The 17,276-nt window shown below is 39.1% G+C and overlaps 2 protein-coding genes across 4 annotated transcripts in view; one reads left to right on the forward strand and one right to left on the reverse strand.

The window, feature by feature from the left end:
* GPR156 (G protein-coupled receptor 156) overlaps window positions 1–17,276 on the reverse strand; it is a 108,696-nt gene that overhangs the window by 40,584 nt on the left and 50,836 nt on the right. The window lies entirely within an intron of this gene.
* LOC132346278 (late histone H2B.L4-like) lies at window positions 12,989–14,127 on the forward strand. The gene is made up of 2 exons (XM_059890641.1): window positions 12,989–13,042; window positions 13,672–14,127. The coding sequence occupies exons 1-2, from the start codon at window positions 12,989–12,991 to the stop codon at window positions 13,987–13,989; spliced, it is 372 nt and encodes a 123-aa protein (XP_059746624.1). The 3' UTR covers window positions 13,990–14,127.

The raw sequence follows: 17,276 nt of genomic DNA on the forward strand, positions 1-17,276 counted from the left end.
TTTAAACACCAATACTCCACTCTCTGATCTCAATGAGTCCAAAATTTAACTGCTAGTTTTCCTTTCAACCTGTTCTTACATTTTTCCCCATCCCATTCAGATAATGGCAACTTCATCTTTATATCTGCTTGGACTAAAAATTTTGGAGTCATACTTAACTCTAGCTCACCTCCCACATCCAATCTGTCATGAAATCCTATTAGCTATATCCCTAAAACATATCCAGAATCCAACTACTTCTCACCACCTCTGTTGCCATCACCCTTATCAAACTCTGATTTTGCAATTTGGATTATTGCACCAACCTCCTAACCGGACTCCCACTGATTCTACTCTGGATCCTCCCAAAGTCTATTTTCAACACAGCAGCCATACCGATCATGTCACTTCTCTGCTCAAAACCCTGCAATGACTTTCTATCTCACTCAGAGGAAAAGCCAAAGTCTTTACCAGTGTCTACAATGCCTTCACATTTGGTCCCGGCTCTCTCTGTACCTCATTTCCTACTTCTTCCCCTTGCCCATCCAATGCCACACACCTCCTTGCTATTCCATGAAAACACCAGGCATTCTCACACTTTAAGGCTTCAAAGTGATTGTTCTCTCTGCCTGGAATATTTCAATTCACGTATGTGTGTGGTTCATTCCCACTCTCCTTTCATGTCTTTGTTTAAATGTCACCCTCTCAGCCTGGCCTATGATGATAATCCCACTTAAAATCATACTCTTACACCAGACTCCAAATCCTTCTTGTCCCACTCCATTCTCTCCAAACCCATCCCACCATAGTCCTTTTCACCTTCTAACATGTTACATAATTTACATATTATAACTTTTCTTATTTAACGTCTTCTGTTGCCAATTAGGTCTTCCCTGTAGCTCAAACAGTAAAGAATCTGCCTGCAATGCAGGAGACCCAGGTTCAATCCCTGGGTTGGGAAGATCCTCTGGAGAAGGGAATGGCAGGCAATCCACTCCAATATTCTTGACTGGAGAATCCTATGGACAGAAGAGTCTGGCGGGCTACAGTCCATGGGGTCACAAAGAGACACGACTGAGCGACTAACACTACCACTTGCCAATTAGAACAGTTCGTGATGTACTCCCAGCGCTGTAACACTATCTCACATACTGAAATTACTCAATAAATACTTAATGAATGAACAAGTGAGTCTCTTGTCCTCAGCCTTCTACTCTCATAAGCTTACGTCTAATACATTTGCCCGCTGAAGCCTCTGGGCGGCCAGTTCCTTGGTTCCTTAGCTTCCTCACAGTCTCTCTTCCTTTCTCTACTCAATTTCAAACCTCTGATTAGTTATCTGAACTGGCTCTCAACAACACTCAATTCCCTTTCTAAATAGGACCTTTTGGTGCAACCTGCTCAACAAAACTCGCATCAAGAGTACAATCCACTGATGTTACTCAGCCATAAAAAGAATGAAATACTGCCATTTACAGCAACATGGGTGGACCTAGAGATTATCAAACTAAGTGAAGTAAGTCATACAGAGAAAGACAAATACCATATATCATGTATATGTAGAATCTAAAATATGATACAAATGAACCTATCAATGAAACAGAAACAGACTCACAGACATAGAAAACAAATATATGAAAAAAAAAAAAAAGAAAACAAATATATGGTTACTAAAGGGGAAAGTGGGGGAGGGATAAATTAGGAGTATGGGATTAACAGATACACACCACTATATACAAAACAGATAAACAACAAGGATTTACTGTATAGCATAAGGAAATATATTCAATATCTTGTAATGACTTATAATGCAGCAGAAACTGAAGCTGTACACTGGAAACTATCACAAATTGTAAATCAAGTATAGTTAAATTAAAAAATTACAATCCATTGTTTTATATCTAGGCAGCTGACTGCTGGGGGAGAATATTGTATAACCTTGTAGACTGTTGGCACCAAAATCAATCAGCCAAGCTTATTGTACTACCAGTCAATCCTTTTATTTGTTCTATGAGGTATTTCTTCATATTTCCTTTGTGAGTGACTCACTTCACTGGACTCAAAGGAATAAGAGCACATGCCTGTCTGGATGATGCCCTCAGTCTAGGCTTGGTCCCCTCCTCTTTGTCCTTATACTACCCCAGGATATATGTACACCAACACAATTGTCATGTTATATTACCTTTTTGTTTGTTCCACTAGACAATTTCTACTCCTCAAAAGCCAGGCTGTTTCTTATTTGTCTGTATCTCAGTCCCTAGGACAGGCTTTGGAAAAACAGCAAGTATTCCATAACCATTTGTTAGACAAATGAATGAATTCACTGATGAACACGGAAAGTCCATTGTCCTCTTCCTTCATCTCATTTTTCCCTGGCATTTCTCTCCTCTGTTAGGTGGGTGGGTGAGGCTCTCATCTGTCTGAAAGTGAGTCAAATGGCTAGAAAGCAGCAGAGATCCCTGATAGTCAGAGGGAGAGTCTAGAGCTGGTTCAATGTTTGTATGCTAAGATAAGAGGAGTACATTCTGGGTAAAGGTAGGAGTTTTAGGGGGATCCCCTTAGTCCTTCCTGCTGCTGCTGCTGCTAAGTCGCTTCAGTTGTGTCCGACTCTGTGCGACCCCATGGACTGCAGCCTACTAGTCCCTCATAGAATGGCTGAAAACTCTCTGGCATTACTGAACACAAAAGGGACAAGATATTTTAGGTGCTATGGACTTCCACAGACAGGGTTTTAACCGCTTGGCAAATCCCAGATACCAAACCCTCATGGAAAAGCCTTGTCATCTGGGTGAGCCCCTCCTCAGCTTTCCCTCTCAGTATGATGCTGAGGGAGTCTAAAAATAAATGAGAGAAAGGATCCTAATGGGGTGCTTATAAAGCTTTTTGCTCTCCCATTCTTTGTTTCTAGGAAAGTGCAGCATCTTGGAGGTGTGTATATTCACACAGGCACACACATGTGTGTTCACTTGTCTCCAATGAAATCAGGCCATCTGAAAGATTCCTTTCCATTGGCTGAATTCCCCCAGGAAACGCTTTTGTCCGATATATCTCTTACATCATGTGTCAAGAGCCATGTAGGCCCAGTGATGTGATGACAGCCCTTGTCGAGCAACTGATGGATAAGACCTCATCTTCATGACCACACAGACTACAGGATCTCAGCTGACATCTGCTCAGAAGTTAATAACATGCATCCCATTCTGACTTCAGAAAATCTGCTGATCTTGATTTGCTGCTGCTTCTAGCTAGGCTGCAATGCATGCCTTCTCTTTACATCCTTGCAGGCAGTCAAGGGTGTTTTGTCATGAACTGAAACACTCAGCCCCGCTGCTTGTCCTGAGTAAGCCTGGCCTCCCTAAATCTGCCTGCTTTCCTGTAGTCATAAGTGCTTCCAAGCTTTGTTTCACACAGAGAGAGCAAACTCCCTACTGACGATTCTGTCAATTCAGCCCTGTATTCAGCACTGAAGCTAGAGAGGAACTGGATAAATAAGGACATTCTGCCTGCAGAAGAGCTAAATGGTTAGCAGTGCTTCAACTTGATGAAATCTAAGGCCCTTTCCAGCTCTTCCTTCTCAACTTATTCCAGAAGCAAACTTCTTTTCCCTGTTTCTGGCTTATTAATATATCCAGTCATACTTTGCATTTCTGCTTCTCTACCTTAAGTAGGAAAAATAGACTGACCTGGTTACCAAAGACGCATTAGAATTTACGTCTCAATCAATCAAAATATTTAGCTATTAAGTGCAAAATAAAACTTGGTAAATATCCTGCCCCCAAATTTCCCTTTAACAGATGACCTTAGTGTCTCCATGTTTTATTCATTATTATCTTAATGAACTTTCTGCATCAGACACTTATTCAACAATTCTTAAATATCTACTTGTCAAGGTATGAAGAAGAACTGGAGACAAGAAAGCAAATGAGATGTAATTTCTGTCCTCAGCTCATTAGGACTCCACCTCTCTGGTTTCTAATGCTTTCACTGCAAAGACAATTTTCATATTCTGTCATCTTTTAAAATAGAATAAGAATTTAATAGTACCAGTTATTTTCTCAGTATACATTGGGACATTTACAAAATCTATGTATATGAACACATGCTTATTATGGATATTTTTATGTACTATGAATATAAATTTCTAGAATACAAATTTCATAATGCATAGCTCTCCGGGACTATAAACAGGCCTAAAGATTAATTTTAAAATACAACCTTACAAACATTTTTAAAGCTGAAATGTGGATTTTAGATATAAGACTCAATGTCTGTTAAGTACTTCATTATACCAGCTCAAGTTTAGGTCAGTGGTGAAAATGCATACTGATAAATTCAAGATAAGTTGGTGATGAGAGGAAAAAAGGGTACCAAAAAGTATCCTTACTAGAAGGGAGCTTGAATGGCTTTAACTAGGAGTATTATGGCCACATCACGTAGGTTTAAAAAAAATTAGTTTCCATGTCTCATGTAGTTATATTTAAAATGTATTTTTAAATGCCACGGAGGCAGGGAACACTAGAAACAAAAAATTCTCTTCTGTCAAATACCTCAGACCTGAAAAGGTAGGCATGTGTTATAATTTATGAAGCAGGGATTTCAGCTTCCTATTTCCCCTTAGCTGTGGGAAAGGCCTTGAGCAATTCCTAGCAGAAGACTTGCAGCACTTCTCAAAGGACAGAGCAGATGCCCTGATTTTAAGTAGAGCAAAAAGCACAAGCAGAGTTGGCCACATGAAACACCAATCACAGGGCATCTGCTGTGAATCAGAGTATTATCATTTACCAGGTGACATGTAAATTGATCTCTCTGAGGCAGACTCACCTGCACTGCTGTGAGTTTTCTCTTCCCTCCTCCCCTTCTTTCTAATCCTCAGGTTTGTGGTATGAGAACTTTGGGCCTTAGTGAATCTGAGCAAAATCCCCACTACAACTGCTAGAATCAACCCTGCTGGGCCAAGATCTGGGAATTCATGATGCTGGGCCGGGGTTTTACTCAGCTTTGCCTCTAGCACTGTTTTGGAGCTCTGAACTTAATAGAACCCTACTAAATGTCTGTTATCCTGGATAAATCATGAGTCTTGTAAGGGTACTCCAAAAAGAAAAAAGGAGACTTCTAGAGGCAAGACTTGCTGCTCCCCACCACCACCCCCACCCCAAATTGCTTAGGACAGGTTTTGAGTCTTAGGGTTCTAAGAAACATGGCTTAAATTAATGAGTGAACCCAACTCCTTCATTTTAAGATGAAGGGATCTCTATGCAATTTTACAGCCAAATAGGAACCACACAGGAACGGCTAATCCAGAAGTCTTGATTCTTGGCTTCTTCCAGTGATCTTTCACTTACCCTCAGTCTATCCCAGCCACCTGGGCCCCGAGGCCCTCCTACTGATCAACAAACTTCTCCTAGGGCCTTCTTGACCCTGATTTCAAAGGTCCTGCAGGAGCGCTGGCTGCCTCAGGGTTTTCACCTGTCTTCTCACCTTCAGCTGGAATTTACCATACAGAGGAGACAGAGCGGAAGTCTGAGCCCCTTGGAGTGCCTTCAGCTGGGGCACTGCCTGCATCTTCCAATTATGATCGCTGGCCTAGACCTTGAGCCTTGGCAGGGTTCCCTTATGACTCCTGGCTCGACCTACTGGCTGGAACCCCAGACTGAATTCTTGTGACAGCTGGCTTTGGGCTCTTGGTTTCCATCATTGTCTAATGTCTCCAAGTCTTGGCCCCAGCAATGGCCTGGAAGTGTTTGCCCTAGGCTGTGACAGGAGTTGCATTTTCTGTCCTGTAATCTGATGTGAAAGGAACAACTGTTAGGTAGGCTGTGTGTGTGTTTAAGCAGCTTTCATGGATTCACACTAAGGTTAATATCAAGGTAACATAATGTTGTGGAAAAGGCTTGGAAATCAGACTGACTAGATGGACTAGTTATGTGTGACAGGTGATCTGTTAACCAAGGTTGGGTGGCTTCTTCATGTCATCTGGCAAAAATAATGCTTATCCTTCTGAGTGCTATAAGGGTTAGAGATAATGTATCTAAAGTAAAAAGCAGATAAGAAACCAGTGATAGAAAGTAAAAACGATTATTTTTATGTTAAATTATCTGACTGCTGATTTCATGATGTTTGAAGTACTGAAGGATCATGAAGCACCTCTGAATCATCAAAAATTACATTATGGTCAGAATCATCTGAATACATATTTTCTCTACTTCTTAGAACATTGATAATTATACAGAATAATATTAAAAAGGGTAGGCAATATCAATTATATATTTAATATGTGCTAGGCTGTGCTCACTCTATACTACCTAATGCAATCTTCACAGCATTCTGAGATACATAGTATCATTACCCTATTTAAAATATTTTTAAAAACTTATTTTCACTTTTCGTCCATGTCACCCAACATGAGGGATCTTAGTTCCCTGACCAGGGATCAAACCTGCACCCCCTGCAATGGAAGTGCATAATCTTAACCACTGGACCACCAGGGAAGTTCTAGAGGTCAACATTTCTTAATCCCACTCTCCATTTCCCCACCTAGGCCTATTGAGGAAAGATTTTCCTCCCACCCTCCTTGGGTCGGAAAATGCTGAGGAATAAGCTTTCACCTCCCTCTCCACCCCAGTACTGACTCTTCCCCGAGCAAGCAGGAGTCCATAGTCAGGCTGGAGAGAAGCGAACAGGCCCAGGCCATGTTCTATCAAGTGGTCTCGAAGGCAATTTCCACTCCACATCCCTCCTTTCCCATCTCTACTGGGCAGTGAACTCTCCTCCCTCCCTGGGTCCCACTTTAGTGTTGTGTCAGGCTTTCTAATTTAGCTTTCACCAGAAATCCCTGAATTTCTTTTTCTCAAAAGACTTTTTCTCTTGAAATTATTTGACTCACAGGGAATTGCAAAACAGAACAGAATTTCTATGTACCCTTCACCCAGCCTTCTCCAAAGATAACATATTATATTACTAGAGTATATTATCAAAATCAGGAAATTGACACCGGTGCAATACTATCAACTAAACTATAGACCTTATTTGAATTTCACTAGTGTTTACATGCACTCTGTGTGTGTGTGTATCTACGAAATTGATTACATGTATAGATTAATGTATTTACCACCATAATTAGGATACAAAATTGTTTCAATATGCAAACAAAATCAAACCTCCTTCCAACTACCCTGTTTAGAGTCACACCCTTCCTCCAACCAGAACCCATGCAACTTCTAATCTGTTCTTCACTACTATAAATTCATCTCTTTAGAATACAATATAAATAGATTCTTACAGTATGTAACATCTTGAGATTGGCTTTTTTTCTCTTGGCATAATGCCCTTGGGGTCCATCAACACAGTTGTTGCATGTGTTAACAGCTTGTTCCCCTTTATTGTTGGGTAGTGATCCACTATATGGGTGTACCACAATTTGTTTATCCATTCACCTGTTGAAGGATGTCTGGGTTGTTTCTAGGTTTTGATTATTACAAATAAAGGTGCTATAAACATCTGTGTACAGGTTTTTGTGTGAAGATAAGTTTTGATTTCTCTAGTAAATACCCAGGAGTATGATTGCTGAATTATGTAGTTAGTGTATGTTTGATTAAGTAGGAGTGCCCTTTTACCCACTAGCAATGTATGAGACATCCAGTTTCTTTGCATCCTTGCTGACTCTCGCTCTTGTCAGTATGTGTGCTTTGGGCACATGCGTGGCACATGTCAGCCTTTAGAGTAGAAACTCTGGACACCTTCTGAATATCAGTGCTGTGTGTCTGTAGGCACTCTTAACTGGACTGAATCCTGGAGGGGAGTAGAATATATTTTAGGTTCTGAATTCTTATCAAGCATCTTCTGTATGCCAGACACTGTGGCAGGTGCTAGGAAATAAACAAAAATTTTGTATTTGAATTTGAGAGCTCAGTATGAAGCAGAGGATATAGATAAGTGAATAAGGAAATAAGATCATGAAACAATGTAGTTAAGTACTAAGAATATAGGCAAAGTGCTGCAGGCATTGATAAAGGAACTGTGCCTTAGAACAGTGGTTCTGGAAATTTTAGAATGGATAAGAATCACTTAAAAGAGTTTGTTTAAAGTACAGTACTGGTCATCCTCCTCCTGAGTGTCAGATTTAGTAGGGTCTATGGTAGGGCCCCAAGAATTTATATTTCTAACAAGTTCCCAGATGCTACTGATAATGCTGGTCCAGGCCCACATTTTGTTGGACTAGAGTTTGTCTTAAAGAGTGAAAAGGAGTTTATCAGGTGAAAAACGAGAAGAGTCATGAAATAAGGAAGAGCATGAGCAAAGGCCAGGTGATGAAAATGTAACCTTATTTAAAAGGAATAAACAGAAAATTGTAGATTAAAGCTGGATTACAAAAAAAATGCTTACCTTAGGAGTTAAGTAGGCAATAGAGTCTATGTTTGAAAAAATGCTGACAAGAGGGCAGAAGTTGAATTGGAAATGGATAAGACCAGTTAGAGGGCTACTGCAAGAATTTAGATAAAAAGTAGATCAAGACTACATGTGAGCAATGGAGATGGATAATAGGAGGCCAATCTGAGAGACATTTCAGAGATTAAATGTCTAAGACCTGGAGACTAACTGAATGTGTAGGGAAACAAGGAAATCCAGAATGAGGAATGGATGGATAGTAGTGCGATTAATTGAGATAAGAAAGACATGGAGATAGAAAAAGATTAGTGGTAAGGTGTGAATCTGGTTTTTGGTCACCGAATCTGAATTGACTGAGGAACATCCATCTGACAATATCAACTATGAAGTTAGAATGTGGGGTCTGAAAAAGGCAGGGGCTAGGGATATGTCATTGGAGAAGGCGATGACACCCCACTCCAGCACTCTTGCCTGGAAAATCCCAGGAACGGGGGAGCCTGGTGGGCTGCCGTCTATTGGGTCGCACAGAGTCGGACACGACTGAAGTGACTTAGCAGCAGCAGCAGCAGCAGGGATATGTCATAAGAGGGATTAAGGCCAGGTGAAGAGTAGAGCATAAGAAGTAAGACTGATACACAGGATGATGGGCTTCCCAGGTGGCTCAGTGGTAAAGAAACTGCCTGCCAATGTAAGAGATGCGGGTTTGATCCCTGGTTGGGAAGATCCCCTGGAACAGGAATTGGCAACCCACTCCAGGATTCTTGCCTGGAAAATTTCATAGACAGTGGAGCCTGGCAGGCTACAGTCCACGGGATCGCAAAGAGTTGGACATGATTGAATGCATGCACACACACCCAGGATGATATCAATCGTGAATGGGTAGGTAGAATACAGAAGCCAGTGACAGCACCTGGTAAGAAGCAGAGAGGTAAAACCAGGACAATTAGGTATAGTAAAGTTAAGAACAGAGAAGGTTTCAGAGGAACAGAGGAGATAGTTAAGTGTTATGTGGCTTGAGGCTAAACAGGATGATATCTAAAAAGAAATAAGTTGATATAACGACCTTGTCAAGGGTCATTTCAGTGGAATTAGGACATGGGTTGAAGAAAGAACTGGAGATGAGGAACTGGAGGCACCTAGTGAAGACCACTCTTTTAAGAAGCTTGGTGGAAATAGGAGGGAAAAGGCTGGGGCAATAGCTTCAGAGAAAGGCATGACCAAGAGGAAAATTTCTTCTGGAGGCCTTTAAAAGCCTCAAGAGGAATGTCAACCGTTCCCTGTGGCTAATCAATATTTATTTGTCTACCTGACCTGAAATACACAAAATACAGAAAACTATTTGATCAACTACTACTGGTCCATTTACAGGAGGCAATTTGAGTGTAGTAAGCACTCTGGTATCTTTCTCAATAAATTCAGAGGCACGTAATTAGTTTAGACTTATTGTTTTTGGTCTCTGAGCACTCTCTGTGCCCCATTATTAACAGCAAAGATCTGACTGTTATTCAAGCTCTTTCCTTTTAATAGATTTAAATAATCCCTTTATGTGTTTTGGACTCTCTTCAAAGGTGCTTCTCAAACTCTTTTTTCCTATTTTGTACCTAACCAGACACTCTGTGGGCTCCCTGATCTCCTCTGGGTAGCTTTTTACATTCTTTGAGAGATGTCTTTTTCCCTCCACAATAGCCACTATGACTGTCGCATTTTTTAAGTGCTTAGATTTTTTCTTTTTTTAATTCTCAGTTACTCTTTTCCTACACTTCTAATAAAATCTCTTAAAATAGTCTCCAATCTTCTTATGACTTTTCAAAAGCCCACTTTTCAATTTTCTCCTAGATAATACCTCAAATTTTGTCAGTTTCCCTTTGAACCCTGGATAGTTGAGACACTTTTTTTGGCTTATGGATTGAATGTGTCATGATAACTCATAATAATTGGCTCACACATGGTTACTTCCTAAAACCAACACCTGGTCACAAGACAAGAACCAGAGCCAGGACATTCTTCTAACTGTAGGTGGTTTGAAATCTTCTGTTATAGTAAAGTTCATTCCAGCAAAAATATTTGTTAAAAAGCTCTCTTCTATCTCTTGACCTGATCAAGCTTTTATAATTCACATTTAGTTCAGTTTTTAATACCTGGCATAATTTCTAAGTTTCTAAATCTTTACCATTTCTATATTGGTATCAACGGCTTGGTTACCTAGTCTTAGGCGCTGGTTTTCAAACACTGAAATCATCTGGAAAGTTGGAAAAAACTGCTGCTACTGTCCTACCCCTAGACATTCTCATTTAACTGGTCTAGGGTGAAGCCTGGGCATCAGGATTTTTAAAAGCTCCCTAGGAGATTCTAATATAATCTAATCACTGGTTTAAGTACATTCCTAAGACAAATAATCTAATTTTAAAAATAGTGAAAGGATTTGAATGGACATTTCCCCAAAGAAGATGCACAAATGATCAATAAATACATGAAAAGATGCTCAACATTATTAGCCATCAGAGAAATGCAAATCAAAACCACTTTTTACACACTAGGATGGCTAGAGGTAAAGAAGACAGATAATAACAAGTGTCAGCAATGATGTGGAGGGAACTGGAACCCTCAAAAATTGCTAGTGAGATTGTAATAAGCTATTTTGGAAAACAGCTTAGCACTTATGTAAACATAGAGCCACCATATGGCCCAGAAATTCTACTCCTAGATATACACCTAAGATAAAGGAAAACACAATGTCCACACAAAAACTTATACATGAATGTTCATAGTAGCCAAAAGCGGAAATAACCAAATATCTATCAACTGATGAAGGGATAAACAAACTGTGGAACAGCCATACAAAAGAACATTATTCAGCCATAGAAAGGAAGGACGTGCTGCTTCATACTACAATATGGATGAACCTTGTAATCATTATGCTTAGATTATGCTAAGTGAAAGAAGCCAGATACAAAGGGCTACATGTTATATGACTTCATGTATATGTATTGTCCAGATCAGGCAAAATTCATAGAGATAGAAGGTAGACTAATAGTTGCTAGCGGCTAGGGGAGGGAAGAAATAAGGAAGAACTGCTAACAGGCATGAGGCTTCTTCTCAGGGTAATGAAATTATTCTGGAATTAGATAGTGATGATTATTCAACCTGTGAATGAACTAAAAACTACTGAACTGTACACTTTAAAAAGATGAAATTCATGGAATGTGAATTATATCTCAAAAGGATAAGTACAGTTTTATTGTTATGTGTTTGAGGAATTCTTACCCATGGAGTAAAGCCTCTCCTTGCCAATAACATTTCTATGTTACTATTGTTTGTTGTATATCTCACACCTCCTTCCCTTTCTAGTGAGAATCAAAAGTCAAGGTAAAGTCTCACAGGTTGCCAGAACAAAACATCTGGCGTTGGTCACCATTACTAAAGAAGGATATGAGAAAAATAAAATCTGGGGAAGGAAAGCCGAATGGCAGAGTCTCTACAGAATGAGGACAGACCATTCTGCAGTCTGCAGAGGGAAGACCAATGGGGACGTGATTGAAACCTATTTAATCACAAAGAGATCTCGTGTAAAGTGGAGGGAAATCCTGGAGTACTTGAAACAGAGTACCATTTAAAGTTTCAGATGTGCAAAATTAGGACATGAAAATAAAGTGACAACTTCACAAAACAGGTAGTGATCTAAGGAAGATACTTCTCATTTTTCCCTTGAGAGATACTCTAGGCAATAAAATACAGTTTTAAAGAAACGGTCCCATAATAGCGTATTTTATCAAAATAAGTCACAACTAATAGGAACTTTTACTTTTTGGCTTAAAATTTAGAAAATTTTTAATTATGTTAAAATGGAAATAAAATTACACACAATAAAACAACATAAAAGTTACCATCTTAACCATGTTTAAAGTGGTTTAACCATGTTTAAAAGATGTTTAAACATATTTAACCATGTTTAAAGCTCAGTAGTATGGAGAAGGCAATGGCAACCCACTCCAGTACTCTTGCCTGGAAAATCCCATGGACAGAGGAGCCTGGTAGGCTGCAGTCCATGGGGTCGCTAGGAGTCGGACACAACTGAGCAACCTCACTTTCACTTTTCACTTTCATGCATTGGAGAAGGAAATGGCAACCCACTCCAGTGTTCTTGCCTGGAGAATCCCAGGGACGGGGGAGCCTGGTGGGCTGCCACCTATGGGGTTGCACAGAGTTGGACACTACTGAATCGACTTAGCAGCAGCAGCAGTATTAGTTATATTGATGTTGTATAAAAATCTCCAGAACTTTTTCATCTTGCAAAACTGAAACTCTATATCCATCAAACAACAATTTCCTATTTCTCCCTCCCTTCACTCAGTCCCTAGCAGCAATCATTCTATTTTCTATTTCTATGAGTTTGATTACCCTCAATATCTCTATGAGTAAATGCACATAGCATTTGTCTTTTTTGAGTGGCTTGTTTTACTTAATGTCCTCAAGATACAACTGTGTTGTAACACAGGTCAATTTACTTCCTTTTTAAGCTGACTAATACTCAATTGCATGTATATCTCATGTTTTGTTTATCAATTCATCTATCAATGGACACTTGGATGGCTTGTTTTTTTGGGTGAGGAGTTCGGGGTGGAAGATGGAGCCAAACACTAAAGTTGATATCCAGAGGATTAACCTGTCTTCTAATAAGGTGCTTAGTATCACTCTCAGAGACAGAAAGATGGTCAGAATTGGGGCTCAAATGGTGGCCAAAAGTCAGACCAGAAGAATTTGAATTCAGGAATCTAGGCACATGAGTAAGCTTAAGACACATAAACCAGATACTGGGAACATGAAAGGAAGAACAAGCAATGATAACTTAGGGATTGAACATGTAAGAATGTCTAAAATCAGAAGAACATTTTGAGGAAGATAAATACAGAAAAAGTCAACAAAATAGTGAGCTGTGCATGAGACTCAAAGTCAGTCAAGCCAAGTCAGGAAGTTCAGAAAATTAGGAGAGGACCCAGTGAATGAGGGGTGGTACCAAAAAGGGAGGGTATACTGCAGGCTAGTGCAGGTATCTACGGGAGAGGTCTAGGATTCTGGCTAGCAGTGCACCACCAGAGAGGAATGAACAGATTATGAACAGGAACAGGCTGTTCCCCCTTAGCCTCTGCCCTAGGGTATGCTGATTTGATAGAGAGATGGGGAAAATGAAAATAGATAAGCCAGACCCAGTAAATTCTGGAACTGACTTCCAACATCCAAAATGGTGTGGCTACTCTGATTTCCATTCAGGCTGGTGCAAATATTGGGTTGAATTTGGTGAGGCTTTAGGGATATCTAAAGGACGGCAAGAAGCGCAAGCGCAGCCGCAAGGAGAGCTACTCCGTGTACGTGTACAAGGTGTTGAAGCAAGTCCATCCGGACACCGGCATCTCGTCCAAGGCCATGGGAATCATGAACTCCTTCGTCAACGACATTTTCGAGCGCATCGCTGGCGAGGCATTGCACCTGGCGCATTACAACAAGTGCTCGACTATCACATCCAGGGAGATCCAGACCGCTGTGCGCTTGCTGCTACCTGGGGAGCTGGCCAAGCACACCGTGTCCGAGGGCACTAAGGGTGTCACAAAGTATACCAGCTCCAAGTAAATATAATATGCCTTGCTGCTGTTAACGGAGAAGGCAATGGCACCCCACTCCAGTACTCTTGCCTGGAAAATCCCATGGACGGAGGGCCTGGTGGGCTGTAGTCCATGGGGTCGCTAAGAGTCAGACTTGACTGAGGGACTTCACTTTCACTTTCTTTCACTTTAGGGATATCTACACACTGGGGTTTCTTGGACTTCAGATACTGTTAGTTATAATCTGAAAGCTGTTAGTGGAAGCTGCTACAACACGAACTTGGTATTAATCTAGACCACTTATTTTCTTGTGCCTAGACTCAAAGATTGCCTAGATTCCAGGGGTAGGAACAAACTGAAAGTAAAGGGCGGGGGGACAGTTACAAAAAGAAGGGTACAGAAGTTAGAAGACAATCAGTTCTTTGCAATCCTACGAGCTCTACGGTCACGTTACTGGTCCACTGTGAAATTTCTCAGGATGAGACATAATTGTTCGGATGTTACATAAACAATATTACCAGTTTGTTTTTCTTTTCTCTCTGTCTTCTTTTAAAGAGTTTAGTGAATAAGTAAGATGTGCAGAAAAATACATGTTTCTATAAAACGATATTCAGAGATAAGCTTTTTAAATCTGCCAGTTCTTCTCTGCTGAGGCATGTTTTCCAGCAAACAAAATACATTAATAAATCTATCAGGGGCAGAGAGGCAGTGGGGGACAGCTGCAGCCGCAGCATCCAGGAGTGACAATGATTAATTCCTACATCTGCTCAGCCAGATAGAAACAAAGGTCACTGTGCATAGATTAGCATCCTGATCACCACTTCCTCCCAACACGTGCACACACACATGCGCGCTGGAAAGTGGCATCTTTTTTCATTGATCATGGCAAAATTCAAAATTCCTAAAAAATGCTTACTATCTGAAAATCTCCCTCCCCTCAGAAAGCAAGCTCTTTAGTAGGAAAGAGTGGAATAGAATAGGATCAGCAACTGATTAATGTCAGATTACTGTCTAATCTTATTAACATCCAAATTAAGTGAAAATCTGATGCTCAGCTACATTTATGAAAGCAAAGAGAACAGGAAGTTTAAGAACAAATCCTGATGCAGTAATTTGATCAAAGTAAGAAAGGCTATTATGGTGAAACAGTTGAACACATGTGGACATCTGGCTTTATGGAAGGAAGCTGATTCATTGTCCTCCTGTTCAACATTCCCCTGAAGACACTGCCACTTCTTATTCATGACTCCTACACTTGTAGATCCCTGACAGGTTGACTTTTTAAAAAAATAATCTTGGGCTAGGAAAGGTATTTTTTAAGTGCACATGTTATAAATGTTTAGCTTAGTGAATTATCATAAAAGACATCTATGTAACTATCATCCAAGTCAAGAAGAACATTTTAATACCTCAAAATCTTCACTCATAATTATTACTCTTTCATTCCTCCCTAAAAGTAAACCACTGTCCTGCCTTTTTTCTTCACTAGCTTGACTTTTAATACTATAGTTATGCCTGCTTTTAAACTTTATTTAAGGGGAATCATAAAAGAATACATGTTCTTTTGTGGCTGGCTGGCTTTGTGAGATTTGGCTATGTTTCTGGGTGTTATTCATTTTCATTGCTGAATAGTATTTCATTGCAAGAAAATACCATAACTTATTTATTTCTTTTAATACTAAAGGACGGTTAGGGTGACTATAAAATAATGCTACTGTTAATTTCTTTATACAACCTTTTGCATAAATGTGTATACATTTCTCATGGGAATACTTTAGACTGGATTTTCTGGGTCACAAGGTATATGAATTGCTAATTTTAGAAGATACACCATGTAGGAAAAGTTTTAGAGATATAATGTACAACATGATAAATATAATTAACACTGCTATGTTACATATGAAAGTTGTTAACAGAATGACTCCTAGAAGTTTTCATCACAAGGGAAAAGTCTTTTTCTATTTCTTTAATTTTTTATCTATACAAGATGATGGAACGTGCTATACAACTTATACAGTGATGTATGTCAAATATATCTCAATAAAACCGGAAGAAAAAAACTTTTCATAGGAAAAAAAAAAGAAGACATGCCAAACTACTTTCCAAAGCGGTGGTACCAGTTTGCATTCTCATCATGATCAGATAAGAATTTCATAGCTTCACATCTTTATCTTAACATTATCTTTAAAAATTTAAGGCATTTGATGTGTATCTCAATTTTAATTTTCTTTTCTCCAGCCACAGGCAACCACTAATATACTTTCTGTCTCTATACATTTGCCTGTTCTAAATATTTTATATAATGAAGTCATAAAATATATGTTCCTTTTCTCAAGAAGAGAAAGAAATCCAAACATAACATTAAAGAGAGTCTTCAAATCAAAAGGGAAGTCAACAAAAGAAAAAAGAAAAAAATTGAACTAAAAACCCCCAAAACAGTTAACAAAATTGCAATAAGTGCATACCTATCAATAATTACTTTAAATGAAAATGGATAAATGATCCAATCAAAAGACAGACTGGCTGAATGGATACAAAAACAACACCTGTATATATACTGTCTATAAGAGACTCGCTTTAGATATAAAGACACATACAACTGAAAATAGGGGTGGAGAAAAGGTATCCCATGCAAATATAAATCAAACAAAAGTTGGGACAGGAATACTTATATCAAAAAAAAAAAAATAGACTTTAAAACAAAAACTGTGGCAAGAGACAAAAGAGGTCATTATATAATCAAGGGATTTATCTAAGAAGAAAGTATAACAATTATAAATATATATGTGCCCAACATAGGAACACATATAAAAGATTTTATATATATATATAATATATACAGTAAGACATTATAAGACATATATATTATATATATATATAATAAGACATTCCATTTCAAATCAGCATGATACACAATCTTTTCAAGGGCACATGGACTATCTCCAGGATAGACCATTTGCTAAGCCACAAAACAAGTCTCAGTAAATTTACTTTATAAGAAAACTGAAGTCATATCAAGCATCTTTTCTGACCATAATACTATGAGAATAGGAATCAATTATAAGAAAATAACTGAAAAATACATAAACATGTAGACTCTACACATATACTGCTAAACAACCAATGTATCACTGAAGAAATCAAAGAAGAAATTTTTAAAAACCTGAAAACAAAAGAAAATGAAAACACAACAGTAAAAAAAACTATGGGTTGCAGAAAAAGCATTTCTAAGAGGGAAGTTTATGGCAACACAGCTACTTTAGGAAACGAAAAAATCTTCAACAAACAACGTAACATTATACCTAAAAGAACTAG

Source organism: Bos taurus, chromosome 1 (assembly GCF_002263795.3).
Source record: "Bos taurus isolate L1 Dominette 01449 registration number 42190680 breed Hereford chromosome 1, ARS-UCD2.0, whole genome shotgun sequence".
NCBI lineage: Eukaryota > Metazoa > Chordata > Mammalia > Artiodactyla > Bovidae > Bos > Bos taurus.

What these genes read in the sequence shown, in the direction of transcription:
- LOC132346278 (XM_059890641.1), top strand. Translation starts at nt 12,989, where the DNA reads ATGGAGCCAAACACTAAAGTTGATATCCAGAGGATTAACCTGTCTTCT. An exon ending in TTAACCTGTCTTCTAATAAG is followed by an intron (nt 13,043 to 13,671) that starts GTGCTTAGTATC and finishes GTGAGGCTTTAG; the next exon opens with GGATATCTAAAGGACGGCAA.